At 40.4% G+C, this 16,449-nt stretch overlaps 1 protein-coding gene across 1 annotated transcript in view; it reads left to right on the plus strand.

The window, feature by feature from the left end:
- The window catches only part of LOC109921402 (focal adhesion kinase 1-like), a 106,992-nt gene that overhangs the window by 82,673 nt on the left and 7,870 nt on the right, over window positions 1-16,449 (plus strand). Inside the window, exons 8-9 of the mRNA XM_048595915.1 lie at window positions 6,081-6,221; window positions 8,469-8,546. Coding sequence (XP_048451872.1) covers window positions 6,081-6,221; window positions 8,469-8,546 — 219 coding nt within the window. The remainder of the gene's footprint in view (window positions 1-6,080; window positions 6,222-8,468; window positions 8,547-16,449) is intronic.

Consider the following 16,449-nt stretch of genomic DNA (forward strand, 5'->3'; position numbering starts at 1 on the left):
TGTTCTTAATCCTACTTGCCAAGAATACTTCATGGCCCCTTTCAGCCCTCCTAATTCTTGTTTAAGTTCTTTTCTTCTTCCTTTATACTCCTTGAGGGCTTTGTTTAATTTCAGTTTCCTAAACCTTATATATGCTTCCTTTTTCTTTTTGACAAACCTTTTCAATAATTCTTGTCATCCAAGGTTCCCAAATCCTGCCATCCTTATCTTGCATCCTGACATGCTGTTGATTCTTGAATCTCTAGATGCAATCCCTCTTCCTGAACTCTGATTAACTGGCTTTTAAAAGACTCTCACATATCAGATGTGGATTTATCCCCAAACAGTTGCCCTTGATCTAATTTCCCCAGTTCCTGCCTAATGGTGTTGTAATTAGCCTTCCCCTAATTTAGCACTTTCACCCAAGGACTAGTCTTATCCTTATCTGTAACTATCTTAAAGCTTACAGAATTATGATCACTGTTTCCGAAATGCTCCTCCTCTGAAATTTCAATCAGCTGGCAGACCCCATTCCCCAATTCAAAGTCTAGTGCAGCCCTTTCCATGGTTAGCCTATTGACACCAGTAACTGAAATTGCTGGAGAAACTCAGCAGGTCTGGCAGCATCTGTGGGAAGAAAGCTGAGTTAGCTTTTCAAGTCCATTCCCACAGATACTGGATCTTAAACAAAACTATCATAAATAGTGACAATTGGACTTGGTCAGCAATGACATCGTTACTGTGCTACTTGACGTGAGAGGCATTGAAGTACTTCACCCACATAAGATTCTGTACTCCTTGATTGCCTCAGTGCTGTTTTAAATTGTGCTGTAAATTATAGGCTATACCTTGGAAAGTTTGTTTCAGTAGCATGGGTTATAATTGTTTCATTATAACATTTCAGAATGTCAATTCTTCCACTTGCAAAACACAGTTTATCCTCAGTAATTAACATTTGTAGGCAGAAAGAGTAACACTTGAAAATGGATCACATTGTTAAATGGCATAAATTGTTAAATGAAATAAACGGAGAAGCTGATACAAGTTACTTGGAACTAGCTTGGAATGGAGCTTCAGTAATCCGCACCACAGTACTGTGGAACAGAAATAGACAACAACATTGTAATCTTGTAATCTTTCATTAATGTGATAATCCCAACAAATCAAATCCATTCACAGTCCGTCTTGGGTATTTTGTCAATTCTTCATCCGTTCCATCAGATTACCAATATTGCCACCACATGTCGAATAGAGAAGCCTTTTATAAAAACCTTTCCAATAGGCCAGTTGTCAGGAGCTATCAGGGTATTCTAATCCAACAATCTGATGACTGCCCTTAAAATCATCATCTCCTAATACTCTTTTACCCTGCCCATGACCCCTTTGTCCTTGCAAATTACCATGCCATTTCCAACCTCCCTTTCCTTTCATGATGTTGCGCCCCCCCACCCCCAAATCGGTGCCCATCTATTGCCCAACTCAATATTTAAACCTTTCCAGGTTTCTTTCCGCTTTATCACAATATTGAAACAACCCTGATCAAAGTCGTTTATCAGCCTATGTGACCGTGACTACGAAATATACTATTTCTGTTTTTCCTACCAGATCTATTTACCTTCTCTTAACATGATTCTTTTCTGTTATCCAGCTAAATGACCCTGCAATATCTAGTTGTTGCCTGAGAATCTTTTCTTTCTGTTCCCATGCTTCTTTCTGGAGGTCTCCAAGTACTCATCCTTTTTTATTTACATGCTTCCTTTTGGTGCCACCTGATGAACAATGCATCATCCTGTTCCACACATACCTGTTCCACCAACAACATCCAGTGTTACCTCATCACCACTGCTCTCAACCCCTCTATTCACTGCATTTGTGCTGTGAGACTGCTTACCTGACCTCAAGTCCTGGATGAGCCAAAATTCCATTCAGCAATGGAAAGACTAAAGTTATTTTGGCTTCTGCCAGAAATTCTATTCTCTAGAAACCTCTATTCTCTAGATGCAATCCCTCTTCCTGATCACTGGCTCAACTCAAGCAAATTGTTTGCACCCTTGATGTCATATTGATCTTAAACTGAAGCTTCTCATACAATATCCTTTCCAACATCAAGACAGTCCGCTTACATCTCCATAACATAGCCGGTTTCTGCCCTTGCCTCAATTCATCTCTTAGCAAAGCCCTCATCCATATTACTATGTCAAGACTGAACTATTTCGATATTCTCCTGACGAGCTTCCCATAGCTCATTGAAAGTTCTAATGTCCATACACCAATTTGCAGCATGTCCTGTTCATTCATCAGCCCTGTGCTTGCTGGCCTACATTGATTGCCAGTCTAACAATACCTTGATTTTGAAAATATTAATTTTTGTGTTAAAATCTATTGCCTTGCCCAACCTTAGTTCTTTAACTGAGTATTGCACTGTAGTGTATACAGCATTTTTCAATTCTCATGCCTGCCTACCTTTGCCCCGCATTTGATGACTAAGCCTTGAGTAGCACCGCCCCCCTGTCCAAGTAAACCCCTCTTTTCTCCCTGAGACGGCCCATTCATCGTGTAATTTCTCCAAAACATCTTGTTTCTCTACAGTATAATCTTATTTGGGCCAATGTCAGTTTTTGGTAAGTATAGTTGCTGAAATCTCTCATCGTGGTTTACTACTTAAATGAATGATACAAGTTTTTATTTCATTACTGCACTGGGATGTTCTGCCAGTTTACATTGCTTCTGAACTCTTGATAAAGAGATTTACTGGCTGTGAAACTATTTACTGCCTCTCAGTGGTACCATCACTATGCCTGACTCACCCATTTTGGTTTTGCCATTTAATTAAGGGATCCACTTTCCTTTATTTCTTAATGCTTATTAAGCATACTACACCTGAAAAATGTTATCTATTTTTCGTTTTGGATGCTGATAGCGCCTCAAAGAAACTTTCTTTTGAGTAAGGATGGTATTTTCCTTTGTAGGTCCTTTGCAATTTGTTAACATTTTCACATTCTATAATCAATGTTCTAATTCCATTTACTTTGTACTTCCACACTTGTATAGTTTTCAGGTTTTTCTTCCATATTAACAGTTGTAATTTTATCACTATGCTGAAATATGATTCTGAATAGAATTTAAAACTATTTGTTATTAGTACAACTCTTCAATAGTTAATAGATTTGTGAATTATCTACTTCTTATGTTAAACATCTTTCAGTTTGGTTGGCATGGCATGCTTTAAGATTGTCTTTTCCATGCTTGTGTACAATTGTAAATAAATGCCAGTAATTTTATTAATGAGAAAGAATTGAGATATTCTTGGTGGCTATTTTTATGTAAGTTTACAGACATCTAAACAAAATCAAAATAGAGGAAACTACAGTGGTACGGCAGTGAGCTGGCTATGATAAATTGGGGATTGTTACTTAAAGGGATGACAATAGATAGGCAATGGAAAGCACTTGATGAGCGCAAGGAGGAACTGCAGCAATTGTTTGCTCTTGTCTGGTGCAAAAAGAAAAAGGGAAAGGTGGCCTGGCTGAAGCTAATTTAGGGATAATATTACGTCCAGGAAAGGGGCATACAATTTGGCCAAAAAGGCAGCAGACCTGAGAATTCAGCAAAGAAGGACAATGGAATTGATTAAGTGGCAGAGGGGAATAGAGTTCGAAAGTAAACTTGCTGGGAACATACAGACAAATTGTAAAGCTTCTGTAGGTGTACGAAGAGAAAAGGTTCAGTGAAAACAAACGTAGATCCCTTACAAACAGAATCAGGGAATTTATAATGAGGAACAAAGAGATGGCAGACAAACCTTGTAAACATAATTAAATACAGACCTTTGTTCTTCCTTCACAAAGGAGGACACTAATAACTTTCCAAAAATTTTGGGTAACACAGGGTCTGGTGAGAAGGAAGAACTAAAGGAAATCCGTGTTAATAGGGAAATAGTGTTCGAGAAATTGATAGTATTAAAGACAAATAAATTCCAAGGACCTGGTAATGTGCATCCCAGTGTAAAAAGGGAAGTGTGGCCAGAAATAGCAAATGCATTGGTGGTCATCTTCTAAGATTGTATAGTCTTTATATCAGTTCCTATGGATTGGAGGGTAGCTAATGTAACACCAGTATTTAAATAATGACGTAGAAAGAAAACAGGAAATTAAAGACCAGTTAGCCTGACATCAATAGTAGGGAAAAGGCTAAAGTCCATTATAAAAGATATAATAGCACAGCACCTGGAAAACAGTGACCAGAATGGTCAGAGTGAGCATGGATTTTTTGAGGGAGTGATCATACTTGATAAATCTACTAGAATTTTTCAATGATGTAAGTAATACAGTTGGTAAGGGCAAGCCAATGGATTTGGTTTACTTGGACTTCCAGAGTGCTTTCAGTAAGGTCCCACATAAGAAGTTAGCCTGTGAACTTACAGTGCATGAGATTGGAAGTTGTGTACTGAGATGGATTGAAAACTGGTTGGCAGACAGGAAACAAAGAGTGGGAAAAGCAGGTATTTTTCTTAGTGTTAGGCTGTGATGAGTGAGATACCGCAGGAAGCAATGCTTGGACGCCAGCCATTAACAATGCATATCAATGATTTAGATAAGGGAAGTAAATATCTTCAAACATGGAGATGACACAATGCTGGTTGAGAACATGAACCTTGAGGAGGATGCAGAAATGCTTCAGCATGATTTGAACAACTTGAGTGAGTGAGTAAATGCATGGCTGATGAAGTATAGCTCGGATAAACGTGAGATTAAGCACTTTGGTAGCACAAATAGGCAAGCAGATTATTATCTAAATGGCGATAGACTAGGAAAGGGGGAGGTGTACCATGATCTGGGTGTCCTTGTACGCCAGACACTGAAAGAAAGCATGCAGGTGGAGCAGGCAGCAAAGAAAATGATGTGTTGATCTTCATAGCAAGAGAATTAGAGTATTGGGGTAGGGATGTCTTTCTGCAGTTACGCAGTGCCTTAGTGAGATCACACCTGGAATATTATGTACAGTTTTGGTTTCCTTACCTGAGGAAGCATGTTCTAAATATGTAGGGTGTGCAGTGAATGTTTACCAAGCCAATTCATTGGATGGAAAGACTGATGTTTGAGGAGAGGTTGAATCGGCTAGGATTATATTCGCTCGAGTTCAGGAGAACGAGGAAGTCATCTTGGATAAACCTATAAAATTTGAACCGGACAGGAGAAATGCAGGATGGATGTTCCCAATGACCAGGAATCCAGTACCAAGGGTCAGTCTAAGAATACGAGGTCGGCCATTTAGGACTGAGATGAGGAGAAATTTCAAGTAGAGAGTTGTGAGCCTGTAGAATTCTCTGCCATAGGAAGCAGTTGAGCCAAAAATTGAACGTTTTCATAGAATCCCTACAGTGTAGAAACAGGCCATTCAGCCTACAAGTCCACACCAACTCTCTGAAGAGCATTCCACTCAGACTTACCCCCCACCCTATCCCTGCAACCCCCATGGCTAATCCACCTCACCTACACATCCCTCAACACGATGGGCAATTTAGCATGGCCAGTCCACATAACCTACACATCTCTGGACTTTGGGAGGAAATCCATGCAGACAAAGGGAGAATATGCAAACGCAACAGTCACCTGAGCTGTATTTAACCCGGGTCCCTGGCTCTGTGAGGCAGCAGTGCTAACCACGGACCCACTATGCCGTTCCAAGAAGGAGTTTTGAGAAAGAGTTAGATATAATCTAAGGGCTAAGGAGATCAAAGGAAATGGAGAGAAAGCGGAAAGAGAAAACGGAGTTTCATGATCAGCCGTGATCATATTGAATCTTGGAACGGGCTCGAAGGGCTGACATCCTACTCCTGCTCCTGTTTTCTATGTTTTAATGACATGATTGAAGGTGCAGGTCAAGTTGCCAGTACCATTAAATGAACTGCAGTAATAGGACCAAATAGTAGCTATGATTTCATCATTAGCCAAAATTCCTTTCTCTTATGATAACATAGTGTAAATGATGGCAATAAAATTTTTAAATAAAAAACTATGTAAGTAGCTAAACATTTGAGCTGGACAAATTAACCCTAGATTTTTCCTATCAATCTTAACTATTTTTAATTTCTATTTTAGGCCAAAACACTGAGGAAATTGATACAACAATCTTTTCGACAGTTTGCTAACTTGAATGAAGAGCAAAGTGTTCTGAAATTCTTTGAGATTCTGTCTCCAGTTTACAGATTTGACAAGGAGTGCTTCAAATGTGCCCTTGGGGTAAGTTTTTACAATGATGCTTTGACAGTTTATCAAAAAGGACTAACTTGTTAAAATTAATCCTGTTTCCTGTTATCTCGTGCAAGTATAGATGTAGACTTTCAATATAGCAGAAGACTGATTTGGCTGCATTTTACTGTCAAGTATGTATTCAGCTTCAAATTTTTCATTCCTTATGTGTGTATGGTATTTATACTGCTTTTGCTAGTGCTATTTTGGTTAACTTCTTCACTTTCACAAATTTGTTGTGAGGAAGAGAGTACCTGTTCCATGTATATAAACTTAATTTGCCCAAACTATATATTGTGGAATGCTGTTAATGAGATACAGCTTACAAAGTGCATAAACTAAATCTCATTTGTGAAACAATGAGACAATAATTCTTCAATAAAAGTTGAACTGGTAAATCTACAAATCTTTGTCATAAAAAAATTCCTGTGTCTCCCACATATATAGATTCCACCTTCTCCATGGTCATCATCAAACCTTCTTCAACAGTGAATAATTGATCAATTTTCTTCCATCACATTTCCTCAGAAATCTAGGTTCTAAGAATGGTCAGTCGACCCGTAACGTCAACTCTGATTTCTCTCCATAGATGTTGCCAGCCCTGCTGAGCTTTTCCAGCAACTTCTGTATTTGTAACTTCCTTTGGACCTCACTTCAATGTCTGTTTGAAAGCAAAAATAGTCTAGACGTGGAAAATAGGAACAGGAGTAGGTTATTTAGCCTCCTCCACCATTCAATATGATCATGGCATTAACTGTATTCAGTATCCCTGCAGCATATTGGGACAGCACGGTGGCACAGTGGTTAGCACTGCTGCCTCACAGCGCCAGGGACCCAGGTTCGATTCCAGCCTTGGGTGACTGTCTGTGTGGAGTTTGCACGTTCTCCGTGTGTATGCATGGGTTTCCTCCGGGTGCTCCAGTTTTGTCCCACAGTCCACAGATGTGCAGGTTGGGTGGATTGGCCGTGCTAAATTGCCCGTAGTGTTCAGGGAAGTGTAGATTAGGTGGGTTATAGGGGGATGGGTCTGGGTGGGATGCTCTGAGGTTCGGTGTGGACTTGTTGGGCCGAAGGGCCTGTTTCCACACTGTAGGAATTCTATGATAAGCTATTAGGTCCAAACCTAATAGCTTTTAGTCCCATTAATTTCTCCAGTACCCTATTTTTTAGTGTTTAAGTTGTTAACTCTTGTTAGAACCTCTATTCACTATTCCTGATTTTTTTTTGTTGTCTATTGTGAAGACAGGCACAGTATGTTTATTTAATATCTAGATCATTTCTTTCTTCCCCATTAGAATTCTTTCTGTCTGACTCTGAGGGATCTAAATTTACTATGCCACGTGCGTTCTTCCCACAAACTTGCAGAACCTCTTATTATCTGCTTTTTTATGTTTCTTGCTGATTAATTCAATTTTTTTGCTCAGCTCTTGCTGGTTTCCAAGTCTCTCTCAATCTTAATACTAGTCTTGGCAATACTATAAGCCTCTTCATTTGTAAACTGGACTATAGAAATCTTCTCTGGAAAATGGAATTCATCAGTGAAAATATTTGATACACAAATGTCATAATTGGGCAAAATTGGAAACCAAACAAGATTTAAAAGAAAAGATATGTGGCTAAATTTCTGACATAAATAAAAGACTGCTATTTTGATTTGTTAATAGTAGGCATGACACTGACCAAAATTTATTGTCTGCTTGATATTTCTCTCTTAGAATTCCACTGACACCTTCCTTGCATCAAGTTGTAGCACAGTAGCCCTAGAGCATTTAGGATGAGATTATTGCAAAAAATGTTTATAATAATAATGAACAATGAGTTTGAGTGAAGCATATAGTTAGGCTATGGAGATCAATTACAATGAACATCTTTTAACGCTTTTCATTAAATTTTAAAGTAGCAGTCCCTTCTGTTAAATACCATTTCTCCAGATTTTAAAATAATGGAACAATTTATTTTTAAGTGTTAGAACAATGTAGATATGCATAAAGAAGGATTGGCAAGTTCATTGGTAAAATAAATTCTATTTTGAAAATTGATCCCACACTTCTAACTTGACATGAAATTTCAAAATAAAGTTAGAGTAGATGGCTGCCATTACAACTGTGCAATATTTTTCAGCATGTATAGTTTATTTTGTATATAAAGCGTTTAATTCTTTTGTACGTGTACAGTTTAAAGCAAAATTGGTTGCATACTTCAATTCCTGTGTTTCGTGTTTATTTTCAATCTTAACAGTCAAGCTGGATAATTTCAGTGGAATTAGCAATTGGACCTGAAGAAGGCATCAGTTATCTTACAGACAAAGGCTCTGTGGTATGTAATTTTGTAGCATTTATCTCACCAAAATAATCTATAAACGTTTTTAGTTATCCCCTCAGCAAAATGAAATTGCAATATTTAAAGTTAATATTTACCTTGAAAAACATAGAACATAGAACAGTACAGCACAGTACAGGCCCTTTGGCCCATGATGTTGTGCCGAACTTTTACCCTAATCCTAAGGTCTATCTAACCTCCACCCCGACCTTATACTGTCATCCATATGCCTATCTAATAGCCGCTTAAATGCCCCTAATGAGGCTGACTCCACTACCCTCTCTGGCAATGCATTCCACACCCCTACCACTCTCTGAGTAAAGAACCTACCTCTGATGTCTCCCCTGTATCTACCTCCACTCACTTTAAAACTATGCCTATGGAATAGAAAATGGCAGCCAGGGCACTTTTGATGAAGGCAAATAATATCTGACAAACTGGAATGGGTTCTTACAGTTAACAAACAGAGAGGATTTTGTTTTTATTGTCCATCTCTAATTCCAATTGAATTGAATGGCTTGCTTGGCTATGTCTGAGGGCAGTTAAGAGTGAACAAATTGCTGTGGTCTCGAGTCACGTGTAAGGATGGCAAATTTCCTTCCCTACAGGATGTTTGTGAATGAGATGGGGTTTTACCACAAATGACAATGGTTTCATAGTCACAATTACAGAGACTTATTTCAGATATATTAAATGAATTTAAGGTCTGCCAGCTGCCACCTGAGAGATTTCAACCAGTTTTTCAAGAGCATTAGTCTAAGCATCTCAGTTGCTAGTCAACTGACATTACTACTACACCCCTCTAAAACCTCCCCCATCCCCCCATCTCTCCAGGACCCATTCCCACACAAGCGATTCACAGCCACATCTTGTTTAAATCCAAACCCACTTACATGTAGGTGTGCAAATTTAAATGGTGCATAGTGTGCATACACCGGTGTCAGTTAATGCAGCCACTTAATATACTGTGTCAGTATAATGACATTTGTTCAACATGTCTTATTGTTACTGGTGGCTCAGTGGTTAGCACTGCTGCCTCACAGTGCCAGGGTCCTGGGTTCGATTCCACCCCCAGGCGACTGTCTGTTTGGAGTTTGCACATTCTCCCTGTGCCTGCGTGGGTTTCCTCCGGTTTCCTCCCACAGTCCAAAGATGTGTAGGCAAGGTGGATTGGCCATGATAAATTGCCCATAGTGTTTGGGGATATGTAGATTGGGTGGATGCTCTAGGGGTTGGTGTGGACTTGTTGGGCCAAAGGGTCTGTTTCCACACTCTGGGGATTCTATGATCTATGATTTAAAAAAAAGAAATGCAGTTGATATGTATTTGCACTTTCAAACATTGTTCGACTTGTTCGAAGGCTTATACTGATATATATGAACAACATGGACCTAAGTATAAGGGTTGTTTTCCAAAAGGCTAGTTGTTGAAAGTCAGGACCACAGCCAATCTTCACACATTTTTATACTTCTTTGCAGTTAAATATTGCAAGTATATATCTTCCAACCTGCCAAACAACTACACCAGGTACTTAATTCCAAAGTTTGCAAGTAACAGAAACATTCCATTTTTGCTTCTGTTCCATCTGGTGGTGTGCTCTGGACGCCATCACCCTTCCAAACTGCTTTAATGGCTCCCAATGCCACTAGCAAACTTCTCCACTAAGTATTAATCCAGTCCCTGTTCAGGTGCAAAATGCTCAGCCTGGACAGATCCCACCTTCACCACAACTTGGATATTCTGAAGCCACTCGGTGACATCCTCGCCCCTGGTGCCAGGGAGACATCATATTATCCTCGAGTCACATTGGCAGCTGCAGCAACACCTGCCTGCCCCACTATTGGACCACCTGTTGTTGCTTTTTTTACCTTTCTCAGCCCCATGTTTACAGTCATGATAAAAATGATTTCCAATTTACATGGTCTTTCTTTCATTCATAGCAGTACGGAAGATTGCCGCAAATAGTACAATCCTTTACTAAATAAAAACGAATCCTGAGGAAGGGTCACCAGACCCAAAATGTAAACTCTGATTTTTCTTCACAGATGCTGCTAGCCCTGCTGAGCTTCTCCAGCAACTTCTGTTTTTGTTAGCACAACCCAAGAGAGACTTCAAAAGAAATAACTTGCCATAAGCATGCATAAGTTCTTTGCTTCAACTAAAAGAAATGATTTTCCTGCTCTTTCTAATGGCTATCCTTGACTTTTTAGAACAAAATTAGGGCTAGGTGATTCTGTTTGATGTGTGGTCAGCAAAATGTCTCTTTAATGCACTGAATCCTTTAATTCACTCAGCTTTGCCAAATTAAAATATCACCCAGGTTTCCACTTAAACTTATTTGCCCAAGATCAAATGTAAAATCTCCCATGAATTAGCATAATCAAGCAGTATTTTAAATGATTATTAACAGGACCACCATCAATGGGGCCTAAAGGTTGTAGAGAATTTAATCAATTTTCATAAAATATGTGTTGAAACAACTCTACACCGAAGAAACAGAATGTTTAGTGCTTTCATTCTGCTGCTGGTTACAGAACCTTTATGTCACAGGAAGACTAATTGATTAACTTTTTGAGGTGTGGTAAACTGAATTTGGTGTAATTCTACTTCCAGTTGACCTATTCAAACATGTTATGACATGCCTCTGTGGCAAGTGGGACCTAGACCTACTGGCCCACAGGTAGGGACACCACCACAGTGCCATATGACGCATAGCAGGCGTTGGTAATTGCATTTGCAGGACATTAATAATGAATTAATGCATTGCCCCTGTGCATCTGAAATTCTGTGCTCATTATGATGACTGTTTCCCCCTTACTCCCCCCCTGCTCCCCCATGCACACATACACACACACGGCACCCATTCATAAGGTATCAGCAAATACTGGACATGCCGAGCTGGAAGTGTGGTCAGTTTTCTGGATGGGTAACTTGAGTTAATAGTAGCCAGCAGTAACCTGAGCATTATGGTTCTGGATCTAATCCATCTGAGCTTAAAGTTCTTCATTTTCATAATTTCTGCAACTTGAGTCAATTCTTTCCACGTGGGCAAAATCATATACCGAAGCTCCTGGCCAAAATAATATTTATATCACATTAACCAGTGCAATGCAGAGAAATATCATTTCATGAGAGTCAATATCATGGTCCCCTATGATTGTATCCTATTTTGTCATAATTTGATTCAATAAATAGAATGGTTAAGGCATTTTTAAAAAATTGTTCCCATTTAGAGTCCACTACTTTGTTGTGCAGATGTTTGCTGTGGTCAATTTGTGTGGAAGGCCTGAATATTTCCTGTAAGCTGTCTGAGCTGTGTTTCCCTTGGAGTGAAATTTAAAAGGAGTAGGGTAGATAGGAAGGCACTTCTTCCAGCAAATACGGGCAAACTCGCTGTAGTCCTACCCGACCAGAGTGCTGTTCTCTCATTAGGAGAGTTGAGTGGTAGTAGTTTAACCAGTGCATCACCACGCGTCAGGAAAGTCCTTTGTGGTGGCTTTGCCACGCATCAGGTGATTCAAGAGGTTGAGAAGGAGAGTCCCTCACAATAGCTTCAGCCAGTGTGGGAATGGAATCCACTCTGCATTACAAACCAGCTGTCCAGCTAACTGACCCCCTAATTGTAGTGAGAGTAAATAATCAGGGACTGTAGATTTAAGGCAAATGGTAGAAGGCTAAGTGGAGAGTTGAGGAGAATTTTAATCATTCAAAAGGTGTGTTTGTCCATAGATCTCTGAAGGCAGAACTGCATGTCAGTATTGTGGTGAAAAAGACACATGAGACACTTGCCTTTATCATCAAAAGCATTGATTACAAAACCAGGGAAGTCCAGTTGGAGTTGTATAGAACTTTGGTAAGACCACAGCTAGAGTATTGTGAGCAGTTCTGGAAGGGTGTGATTGTACTTCAGGGGTGCAGAGCAGATTCACCAGGATGATTCCTGGGATGGAAAATTTATGTTACAATGAAAGGTTGGATGGCTTGGATTGTTTTCTTTGGGTCAGAAAAGACTGCGGGGGATCTGATTAAAGAGTGCAAGATTATGAGGCTGATGGATAGAGTAGCTAAGGAGCAGCTGTTCCACTTAGTTGAAGGGTCAGTCGTGAGGGGACACATGTTCAAGGTGAGGGGCAAGAGGTTTAGGATGGATGTGAGGAGAAACTTTCTTACCCAGAGGGTGTGACAGCATGGAATGTGGTGCCTGAGAGGGTGGTGGAGGTGAATTGCCTCACATCCTTTAAGAAATACCTGGATGAGTACTTGGTATGCCATAATATTCAAGGCTGTGGGTCAAGTGCTGGTAAATGGGATTAAGTTAAAAGTCAGGTGCTTCTCGCCAGCTTAGACTCGATGGGCCAAAGGGCCTTTCCTGTACTGTATGATTCTGTGATTCCATGAGGCGGAGGAAGTCGGAAACTCACTGCCTGGAAGGCTGGTTGAGTCAGAAACCCTTGTAAGCATTAAAACAGAATTCAGATATTTACTTATGTGCTATAGCCTTCAGGGCTTTGGCCAAGAGCTGGGTCAATTGGTCAGATCTTTGTTGACCACTGTGGACATGATGGAATGAATAGCCTCCTCCTGTTCTATAAATTTCTTTGTGTCTGTATGTTTACTGCACTAATAGGGTTATTCAAAAATCACAGGTAGTACTGGCCATATCAACAGCTTATTTTTAACAGCAATTGTAATTCCAGATGCAACCACACAACTGTGAGAGATAACTCAGTGTGGAGCTGGAGGAACAGAGCAGGTCAGGCAGCATCAGAAGAGCAGGAAAGCTGACGTTTCGGGTCGGAGTCAGCTTTCCTGCTTCTCTGATGCTGCCTGACCTGCTGTGTTCCTCCAGCTCCACACTTGTTATCTCTGACTCCAGCATCGGCAGTTCTTGCTATCTCTGAGTGATGCACAACTGTGATACTTGTTTGGAGTGCCACCTTGTGGATCATTTTATTTACGGTTACAGAAAATGTTGCTGTAATACAACTGCCCAAATTAAAGCAACTCAAATACAAAAGCAGAATTCTGCAAATGCTGGAAATTTGAATTGAGAAAATAAAAAGCTGAAGTAACTCAATAGGACAAGCAATATCTGTAACAAGAGAAACAGAGTTAATGTTTCAGGTGGATGACTTTTCATAGAGTCATACAGCATGGAAACAGATCCTTTGGTCCACTGGTCCATGCTGACCAAGTTTCCCAAACTAAACAGATGTTTTCTTATTCAACTTGAAGGAATTTCTTTGAGAAGAGAGGTTTAGATTCTTTAACCACGACGTGCATTGATTTCCCCCAGCTCTGCTGCTTTAGTTAAAGACTGGCCAATTTTAATTACAGTGCTAGTTGCAGCAGTGTCATGTTATATCGTTTTTAGGAAGTGAATTTAAGTCCTTGTTAGCTTCTTGTGAAAGTGCACTTAAATCTTTTAACCCCTTGTTTCCAGTCAGGGAGATCGCTGTCCTTGACCCCCAACTGTTGATAATAAGATGACTGGCTCTTTATGCAATAAATAGAGTGACATTGCACTCATTGCAAGAAGAATGCCTCAACCAGTTACTAAAGCTAATAAGTTGTATTCGGATGCACTCCAGCACATAATAGACAGTATCTTCTTTTCATTTGTAAGTTCCCTGAAATGGAGAAAATACCACTGTAATTTATTGAAATGAAATTGTTCTTCTTGTAAGGCTGTGACCATGATTTCCTTGCATACATTTTTAGTGCAGTGCATTGTCTGCCATGTTTTAAGATTGCCTTTTCAACTGTTTACTGAATAAAACTGTCATCTATTGTAAGATAATTGAAGTTTAGGTTGCAAAATGTGTCATTTGCTATGGCTGCGCAGTTTTAAATAAAAGGCTGGACTTAATTCTCCTTCACTGTTGAATTTGAAGTTGGTAGTGCTTCTTAAATCCAGTGGGTCTCTTGCCCATGTCAGACTTATGCCAGGGCAGGGATAACGTTGAGTGGTGAAACTACTTGGGAGCCAAGTGAGGCTGTTAATTGGTTAAATAATACCCATTTAAGAATCTCGTCACACCATCATTAGGAATTAACTGACCACAGAAGAGGCCTACGCTATATGTTCAGCAGCTGGCGCAACACATATTCAAATCCTTATCATGACCTCAACCTTCCCATAGCTAATCATTTTAGCACAGCATCCTGTTGACATGCCCACTTGTCTGTCCTTGGCATGCTGCAATGCTCCAGCAAATCACAGTGAAAACTGGAGGAGCAACATCTCATCTTCAGACTAGGCACTTTACAACCTTCTGGACTTAATATTGAGCTCAACACCTTCAAACTGTGAACCCGCTCCTTCCCTTTCTTTTAGCTTTGCTTGTTACATTCTCTGTCACCATGCCATTTCTCCCCTCCCCCGCAGTGCAATGGGACAGTCTGCTCTTTGCAGTCTGGCAGTTAGACACATCATTATTCTGCCATTCTCACATTCCAATCACTTAATCTGTGCTATCAACTTCCTTTCTCCCCAAGGACTCCAACCCTCCACCCCCCCAAACTATTGCATAAATGCTGCTCCTGCACACTTCACTTCAGCTCTGATGAAGAGTCATCTAGACTCGAGACATTAGCTTGCTTGCTCTCCATGAATGCTGCCTGTCCCGCTGTGATCTCTAGCGTTTGTTTGTTTTCAGTACATATTCCAGCATCTGCAGTAATTTCCTCCTACTTTATCTAATGCTGCATTACCTCTGTCCAGAGCTGCTGATCTCTGACTGGCCAGAGTTTATCTCAGGCTAGAATTCTTTATCCAGAGTAAAGAAATCATTCCTCCAGCCTATTTTCACCTAATTGGTAGTCAAAGTGTGTCAGTGCATCCTTCCTTAGATATGGGGCTCAAAACTGCTCGCAGTGTTCTGAATGTGGTCTGACCAGAGCCTTATATAGCCTCCGCAGTATTTAGAGTCGTCAGGTCATAGACTCATACAGCATGGAAACAGCTCTTTGGTCCAACTCGTCCGCACCATCCAGACATCCCAATCTGACCTAGTCCCGTTTGCCAGCATTTGGCCCATACCTGCTTTGTATTTTAGCCCTTTTGAAATGAATGTTAACATTGCGTTTGCCTTTCTAACTGCCACCTTAACCTGCATGTTAAGCTTAAGAGACTCTTGTGTCACTTCGTACTTCAGATTTCGGAAGCCTTTCCCCATTTAGAAAGTAGCCTGCTTCTCTATTCTTCCTACCAAAGTACATAACCTCACATTTTCCAATATTGTATTCCATCTGGCACTTCTTTGCCCACTCTCCTAACCTGTCCAAGCGCTTCTGTAGCCTCCCCACTTCCTCAACTACCTGTCCCTCCATCTATCTTTGTGTCTTCTGCAAATTTAGCAACAGTATCCTCAGTTCCTTCATCCAGATCGTTAATGTATAATGTGAATAGTTGTGGCCCCAAACTGACCCCTGCGGAACTCCACTAGTCCCTGGCTACCATCCTGAAAAATAACTCTTTATCCCCACTCTGTGCCTTCTGCCAGTCAGCCAGTCCTCTGTCCCTGCCAATTCTTTGCCCCAACTCCATGGGCTGTTATTTTATTTAGTAGCCTTCTGTGCAGCACCTTGTCAAAGACCTTCTGAAAATCCAAATAGGTCACATCCACTGGCTCTCCTTTGTCTAGCTTTTTTATTACATCCTCAGAATTGTAACAGACTGTCAGGTGTGACCTGCCCTTGATGAAACTGTGCTGACTCAGCCCTGTTTTACCATGCAGTCTCAAGTACTCTGCAATCTTATCTTTAATTGACTCTAAAATCTTATCAGCTACTGATGTTAGGTAACAAGGTGTAGAGCTGGATGAACACAGCAGGTCAAGCAGCATCATAGGAGCAGGAAGGCTGACGTTTTGGGCCTAGACCCTTCATCAGAAAAAAT

This window comes from Rhincodon typus, chromosome 4 (assembly GCF_021869965.1).
Source record: "Rhincodon typus isolate 14 chromosome 4, sRhiTyp1.1, whole genome shotgun sequence".
Taxonomy (NCBI): domain Eukaryota; kingdom Metazoa; phylum Chordata; class Chondrichthyes; order Orectolobiformes; family Rhincodontidae; genus Rhincodon; species Rhincodon typus.